Source organism: Malaclemys terrapin, chromosome 3 (assembly GCF_027887155.1).
Source record: "Malaclemys terrapin pileata isolate rMalTer1 chromosome 3, rMalTer1.hap1, whole genome shotgun sequence".
NCBI lineage: Eukaryota > Metazoa > Chordata > Testudines > Emydidae > Malaclemys > Malaclemys terrapin.
The window spans coordinates 181,562,339-181,570,338 of NC_071507.1; the positions used below are offsets into that span (position 1 = coordinate 181,562,339).

At 45.1% G+C, this 8,000-nt stretch overlaps 1 protein-coding gene across 1 annotated transcript; it reads left to right on the forward strand.

Annotated features, from left to right (window-relative positions):
• Positions 1–4,279: 4,279 nt before the first annotated feature.
• LRATD1 (LRAT domain containing 1) lies at positions 4,280–7,693 on the forward strand. The gene is made up of 2 exons (XM_054021960.1): positions 4,280–4,444; positions 5,145–7,693. Exon 2 carries the CDS (start codon positions 5,182–5,184, stop codon positions 6,034–6,036), a length of 855 nt encoding a protein of 284 aa, XP_053877935.1. The 5' UTR covers positions 4,280–4,444; positions 5,145–5,181; the 3' UTR covers positions 6,037–7,693.
• The last annotated feature ends 307 nt before the right edge of the window (positions 7,694–8,000 follow it).

Below are 8,000 nucleotides of genomic sequence, written 5' to 3' on the forward strand. Positions count from 1 at the left end.
TAGCTAAGGGGCATGTGGCTTTTAGCTCATGCATTTAGCTCCAGAGGTCCCAGGTTTGATCCCACCCGCCAACAACCAGGGTCCGTCAGTGTTACACATATACACAAAATACTCCCCAAAACATTACTTGTCTCTGAAAGCAATTGCTATAGTTGCCACAGGAAAGTTGTGTGATTGCAAATGCCAGAGGAATGGTCTGTGAGATAGTGTCTGTATTAAGATGTAGCCCACATTGTGAAACACTTTGAAAATCTCTGAATTGGGAGAACCTTTGCAAATCACTGAGTTTTGCAGATTACTGAGTAAATGAATGATTGAGAAAATCAAGGATAATGCATCATAACATGTATTTTGTTCATTAATTTTCTCAATCACAGTTTATATTTATTTATGATAACCAGATCTTGTGTGGTCTATGTGAGTTTTGCTACTGGTTCCAAGGGAACCAGGAATACAGTTCATTGTATGCCAGTAAATGTAATATAGTCAATGCTTTTATTGGAAAAAAAGACACAGAGAGAGTCATTTTTAAGTAACAAGTCTCAGGTTTTGTTATTCAAAATCCAATCCTCTTTCTTCTTAAGATAAAACAAAAATACATATATAAGAGAATATTTTTAACCGGAAAAGCCCCAGACACAGCATACATCATTGCCAAGCTTGTCACAGCAAATTGTTACCAGATTAGATTTCTTCTAACTCAACTTGGCTCTTATTAGACAGAAGGCAAAGAACGACAGAAAAGAGATAAGAAGAATAAGATGAACCAAAGAGAAGGGATAATAATGGAAACTTTAGGTTTACACCAGGAGTTGTTCAGGATGCAGCCATAGAGATGGTGACATCATCTGGTTCCCTTCCCTTGTCTGGTCTGGGGAAAACATTATTTGGAATTAGAAAAAAGAAGGTTCAGTGTTTGTGATGGTAAATTCTTGAGTCCCAACATGTGGTGGTTTTGCTATCATTTATGGCAACACTATGATGCTGGTCAATGTGAGTATGCTGAGGCAATCTCACACCTTCTCTAAACTTGCTGCCAAGCTCTGAGTTCACTGTTGTGCTGAAGAAATCACCAAGTGCTTCCAGAAAAGTAATGTATGAAAGAGGCAGCAAATTTGCTCATCAAAACTGACCAATCAAAACAAGCATCCAGAGGTCCAAGGCTATGGTCCAAACTTCTCTCCATCTTAAGAACATTTTGGTCTACTTCTGTAACAATTCTGTAACTTCACCAGGAGTTTTGAAACTCCTAATCAGCAACTCCTTTGTTCAAGCAGTCTGTTTACATACTCCCTAGGACTGTTCTGTACTTGCCTTTCACAATTTTTTACAACATGTTTACTGGTGAAAATAAGATGACCTTTCACGCATTTTGCCCAATTTAAGATTTTAACGATCAGGTTCTTGGGTGTTAGAGAAAAGATGGGGTTAAAAGAACTGTCTGAGGATGGGGGAGTTAGCAAAGTTGTGGTAGAGTCTGGTGGTCAGCAGACATGGAATATGAATGGGAAGTGGATGGTGGGGGTGAGTGGACTGGGCTTGCGGGGAGTTGATCCAAATGGAACTGTGGGAGCATGATGGAGTGGGGCAGAAAGATTGCACAGACCTGTGGGAGCATGGGAGGCAGAAGCAGAGTTATAATGGGGGACACAGAGTGGAACAGAGCTGTATCAAGGAACCTGCCATCTAGACAACAGTACAGCTCCTTCCTTCTGCACTAAGTAGCCTAAAGCAGTGATGCATTCTCCACTGGCTGTTTCTGGCAAAGATTAAATAACTTCTTGTTTGTTTTAAATTGTCTAGAAATGACCCTCTGCCATTCTCATCATCTTGATGATTGGCAACTGTGGGAAGTGTGAACTGTGTGAGTGGGATCCAAAAAAGTTCTGATATTAAAAAGAAGAAAAATAGTCTTTAGAAAACAGAAACTGTTCATAAAAGTTCTGAAAGATTTACCCTAGAAAATATGAGAAGGACCTGATCTCCAAAATGGTCCAGCTTTGGAAATGGAGTATGTTAACAGACAGTAATGTAAATCCTAGGGATTTAAACCCTGCTTTATGTGCAAATTCCAAAATAACCTTAACTATGAAGATACAATGATGCCTCAGTAATAGAGTTTTAAAATATGGGGGTGATGAAGGGATACCATAAGACTATGTAATACCTAACAAGCATTAAGAGATTCATTTACACTGTTTCCATATGTTAAGAAATTCTGATCTATCATGCTTAGCACCATAAAAACTTTCAAATGTATCATATTAGAATGGTTTTTTAAAAAGATCTTCTGTTCTTTTGAATCCACCATCCAGTTGTATAAACCCTGAAAGCCAGAGCCTTAGTTGATGTAAATCAGGGTAAATCAAATTCATTGATTTGAGGATCTAGCCCAGAGTCCCCAAACTTTGGACACCCTGTAACCCTGAGTAGCTCAGCATAGTTACTACAATGAAAAATAGGCTATGGCAGCCTCACAGTGGCATATCTGTCAATTGGGTGGTCAATGTCAATGTGAGCTTGCTCTTTATTTTCTTTCCCACTTGTTTGTTTTTCTTTCTGTAAGTAGAAGCAATAGTTAATGAATATAAGGAATGAGTCCAACATTTTTAACTATATTTTCAAAATTAAATTGTGTTTCATTAGCACCTCGTAAGTGACACATCTTGGAAATGCTACTGCAGAAAGATAGCCAAGTAAACATTTGATCAGTGGGATGGTAGGAGCGAGGGGTCTTCCAAATTGTACACAAGGCTCTAATTTAACTAAGAAACTCCACATTTGTCTCAGATGTTGTTATGTATGCACCTTAAACCACTCTGAAGCTGAAATAAAGTCTGATCATAGTTTCTATATGGTGAAAATAAACTGATGATATTGTCCAAAGTTAATAAGAAGAGATCCAAATGAAGCAAGCATCAGATAAGATGCCAATAACACAGGTATATGTTGCCAGCAATATAGGTGTACCTTCCTGCTGATACTGCAAGGGAGAGTGGCTGAGTTTATTAATGACCAAAAATAATTGCAATGCAAGGAACATAGTATCTTTACTTTCATGTAAATAAAATGTGTACTTTCATGTGGTTTACACATGGGCCAAAATATTATGTATTAAAATTTGCTGATATATATGTCTGACATAATTAGATTAAATTCTCACTCCTCAGCAAAGAGGAAAGGAAATGTGCTTTTGTGGCTAGTGCATCTGGCTGGTAACTCTAGGTTATAATCTATAATCTAACACAGAGTCATGGTGAGATCTTGGACAAGTCATTTCATCACCTAATACCTAAATTTCCTCCTCTGTAAAATGAGAATTGTAATAACAATACTGATCTACCTCACAGTGGTGATTCAAAGGGTTGGTTTTCGTTTGTTTGTTTTTAAAGGCCAGAAGGGATTATTAGTTCAGATCCTCAAAGGTATGTAGTCACCTAACTCCCAATGGAAGTTTGGTACCTAAATACCATTGCGAATCAGAGTCCAATGCTTTACATGATCGTGTAGCCTTACTTCCTGCATAACACCACTGATAGAGACCCTGTAATTCCTGCATAGAACACCCCTCCCAAAATCTGGTTCAGCTACATCATCTCTTTTAGAAAGACTGACCAGTCCTGATTCAAAGCCTCCAAGCAAAGGAGAATCCATCAGATCTCTTGGTGTTGTGAAGCCTGGTGAACGTCTGAGCTCCTCAGACCTGCTAAGTATTTACAGTTGAAATAACTTTCTTGTTATATAATATAGCTTTCCATTGAAGTCATACCATGCCCCTTATGTCAATAACCTTTTCTCTCCCTTATTACTTTCCTGCCCCATAACCTGGGTCTAGTAGCTGCTGTTTGAGGGTCTCCCAAGAAAGCAAGGTATTGTGCTATAGGGCCTGAAAATGAAGAATAAACCTGGAGAGTGGTACCAGTCTATCATGGCATTATGCAGATTCCTGACTTGAAGCACTGCCTGGCTGTTCTGGCCACAGTATGCGAGCTGGGTGCCGGAGGGGTTCGGCCCAGCCAATCTCTCAGGGATGATGCTCTGCCCCTTAGCAGCCTGGCCAAGCAGGCGAGGGGCGGTGGGGGCCTGGCGGAGCAGCAGCAAGCAGAGGGAACGTCTGGAATCCCACCCTGGGCCGGTGATTGACACCCCGGAGGCTCGCTCCTCTTGCCAACCTCAAAGCAAAGCAGCCAATGAGCTCCGCACGGGGCGGGTGCAGGGCTCGGGAGCCGCCGGTACTTAGACTCGCCGGTGCTGGGGGCAGCCCAGAGCGGAGCGGGGCTGTCCAGGGAAAGGCAGAGCGCGTCCAAAGAGCTGGAGCTGGAGCCGGGGCTCGGGGAGGAGCAGGGGGCGCCGGGGATGACGCTGCTCACCTGCTCTGCGGCTCCCATGGGGACAAGAAGTCTTTAAGGGAGTTGGGCGCTTGGCTGGAGCGGGGCGATCACGGGTACGGAGCGCCCGGGGGGTCGCTGTCAGGAGGCTGGTCCCAGAGGGGCAGGACCGGGGCCGCTGCTGCGGGCGGGAGTTGGAAGGGGGCAGCCGGGGTGTCACGGCTCGGCTCCCGGGAGCCAGACGCTGCCCTGCCGAGGAGCCCCGCCGAGGCGGGCGGCCGGGAGCCGGGGCAGAGCGTGCTCCGCTGGAGCCACGGGTGCGAGCCGGGACGCTCTCAGCTCCAGCCACCCTGCGCCCTTCTCCCCCTAGCCCAGAGGCTCTGCGGTGAACTTTACCCCCTTTCCTCCCCCTGGAGCCCAGGAGCCGACGGGGACCCTGGAAGCGGGACAGGGTACGGATGCCGGCCGGGACGCCGCATCCCGGGGACGGCTGCGGTCCCCACGTCTCCCGGGAGAGCTGTGCCCGCCGCACGCGGCTGCACCGCTGTGGCATTGTGCGGGTGCCCCCGGTACGGCTCCATGCCCGAGCCACGCGTGTAACGCTGGCACCGGGCAGGGCGCAGCCCCAAAGGGGCACAGTGGGAGGGGAGGGAGGATTCTCCTAACGCGGGGAGCGGGGACGCGATCCGGGAGGGGAAATCACTGAAACTCAGTGCCTGGATTTTTTTTTGTTCTTCCTCCTCTCCCTTTTCTCCTTCTTTCCTTTCCCCCCTTTCCCTCTCTCCGTCCTTCGTCTCTCCTCCCTCCCACACCCAGACCCGGCGATTCCTGCCCTCGCCTTGCCTTGTCATTGATGGGAAATCAACTGGATCGCATCACCCACCTGAATTACAGCGAATTGCCGACCGGAGACCCCTCGGGGATCGAGAAGGACGAGCTGCGGGTCGGGGTGGCTTACTTCTTCTCGGATGAGGAGGAGGACCTGGACGAGCGAGGCCAGCCGGACAAGTACAGCGTGAAGGGCTCCAGCAGCCCTGGGCAGGAGACCCCCACCCACCACCACCAACTGGTACTGAACGAGACCCAGTTCTCCGCCTTCCGCGGCCAGGAATGCATCTTCTCCAAAGTCAGCAGCGGCCCCCAGGCTGGGGACCTGCGCGTCTTCTCGGTCTCGGCCCTGCCTGCCCTCAGCAAGCCGGGAGACTTGCTGGAGCTGCTCTACCTGGGGCCATCCGACCACCCACCCCCACCCCCGCACTGGGCAGTTTATGTGGGCAGCGGGCAGATCATCCACCTGCACCAGGGCCAGATCCGCCAGGACAGCTTGTACGAGGCGAGCGCTGGCAACGTGGGCCGGGTGGTGAATAGCTGGTACCGCTACCGCCCCCTGGTGGCAGAGCTGGTGGTGCAGAACGCCTGCGGGCACCTGGGTTTAAAAAGCGACGAGATCTGCTGGACTAACTCGGAGAGCTTTGCCGCCTGGTGCCGGTTCGGGAAAAGGGAGTTCAAAGCCGGGGGGGAGCTGCAGGCTGCTGCCGGCACCCAGCACCAGCAGCAATACTATCTCAAGATCCACCTGGCTGAGAACAAGGTGCACACGGTGCGATTCCACAGCCTGGAGGATCTAATAAGGGAGAAGCGCAGGATCGATGCCAGTGGCAAACTGAGAGTGATCAAAGACCTGGCTATAGTGGATGGGAAAGAGTAACGAACAGCGGAGGGACGAGGTGCTCCCTTCTTTCCCCGGCTTGGCGAGAGCTGTCTGCCACAGACAGACCGGGGGCTGCGCTCTCTGGTGGGACGCAATTTAAACCGGAATCCATGGCAACATTCCAGAAAACCAGCATTCTTCTTACACCCATAGCCAGTATTTGGTTTGGCTTTTAATAACATTTAATGAACGAAGAAAGAGAGGGGAAGCAAAGAGCGGTATGTGTGGAAGAGATTTACAAAGTATGTGGACAAAAAGTCTCTCCTGTCGATCGATGTTGGCCATTCTAGCAACATGCTAATAAAATTTCAAATTGAAATTCTTTTTAATTTATTTTCATGGCTTTAATCCATGATACCTTTTAAACATTTGGGGCCATAGAAGCAGATTTAGCTAAAGAGTTTTTAGCTAATAACATTTGCCTGTCAAACAAACAAACTGTCTCAAGTCTTCTGCTAGTTCTGTGGGGTGAGAGGAGGTTCTGTTTGTTTTATTTCTAAATGCATCTTGTAGCCACAGCCCCAGTTTTAGTCCAGTAAACTATAGCAAGGTATCAATCAGGTGTAAGTGTTTTTACCTTTCTCTGGCAGAAATTGATCACAAGTTTAAAAATCTGTTCTCTTCTTTTTTCCTTCCTGTATGCAGTTCTCTTTCTGCTAGATGTTCTCACAATACCTTAGTGTTCTACTCTTTTTGAAAATATTAAGAGTTGGTGAGCAGCTGTTTTCTTGAGACCAAAGCCATTCTGAAACATTAAATAAAGGATGGGAAGTATTCTGGTGAGCAATTTACATACATGCTTTTCCAGAGAGCAATCCTGCAAGGTCTCCTGCTCTAGGTTTGCCTTTCATCCCACAGAGCCACTACACCAGTACTCTGAGGATACTTTCCACCTCTTTATACACTGCAAAGAAGCAAAAATAGAATTGAGTTCTGAGTGTTCCAAATAATAGCAATGTGACCAAGTTTACCTTGCATTTCTAAATCTAATTAAAGAAAACAGGCTTAGTCTAAATTTAGAAATCCAAAGTTGCATAAAAAGATGCCTTTTATGTCATGAGATCAATGCATTATTTTTGTATTTCAGACCCATTCCAAGTCATTCATTGATTAATTCTCAGTCTTGAAATAAAAAGATCATAACATTCTATATATATATAATCAGCTATCATTCTTAAGTATACTGGGACATTCCTAAATCTATTATCCTTTTTTTATTATGTTGAGCAGCATACAATTTGTAATGACCAAGTTAATTTTGCTTGTATCAATACTGGAAAGAAAATGCATTTGGTTTTGGTTTTCCCCTCTCTATCAAGTAACAGATGGCAGAATTATTGTATATGCACTCCACCCTCTCTGATATAATGTATCTTGGCTCCCTTCTTTATTAAACAACATCATAAGCAACCTTGTTGCAACAGTACTTCATTTTAACAAACAAAGCGTTTGCCTTCCATGACTGATGTTATGAGGATGGAGTGTACTTTACTAGAAGACTGATGTCAACATTTGTTTCACATGAGACATCTGTTTAAAAAAAGAAAAAGGGGAACATGACAACCTTATAACTGAAGGTCATGTAACTGGTTTTATATTTGCTGATATGCTTGACAAAGTTATTTGGCAATAAAATGAGAAGGTGTTTCGGGGGTTTTTTTTGTTTGTTTGTTTGTTTGTTTGTTTTTTCCCTTCAAAGCACTGATGATTACTACAACACTGTGTGAACAACTTACTTTAGTGGGAGGAATTTTTAAAAGTGAATTTCTACCCACTTCAAACAGCTGATAGAATGGCTTCAAATTCTAATAACGCACCTTTTAACAAATGTGTAATATTTTACATTTATTTTAATCATATTTGTTGGCTGATAACTGTGGCCTTATCAGTAAAGAACAGCAGAAGCCTTTACATTATTGTATAGCATCCTAGGTGGACTTGAAATTGAGTACATTCCTACT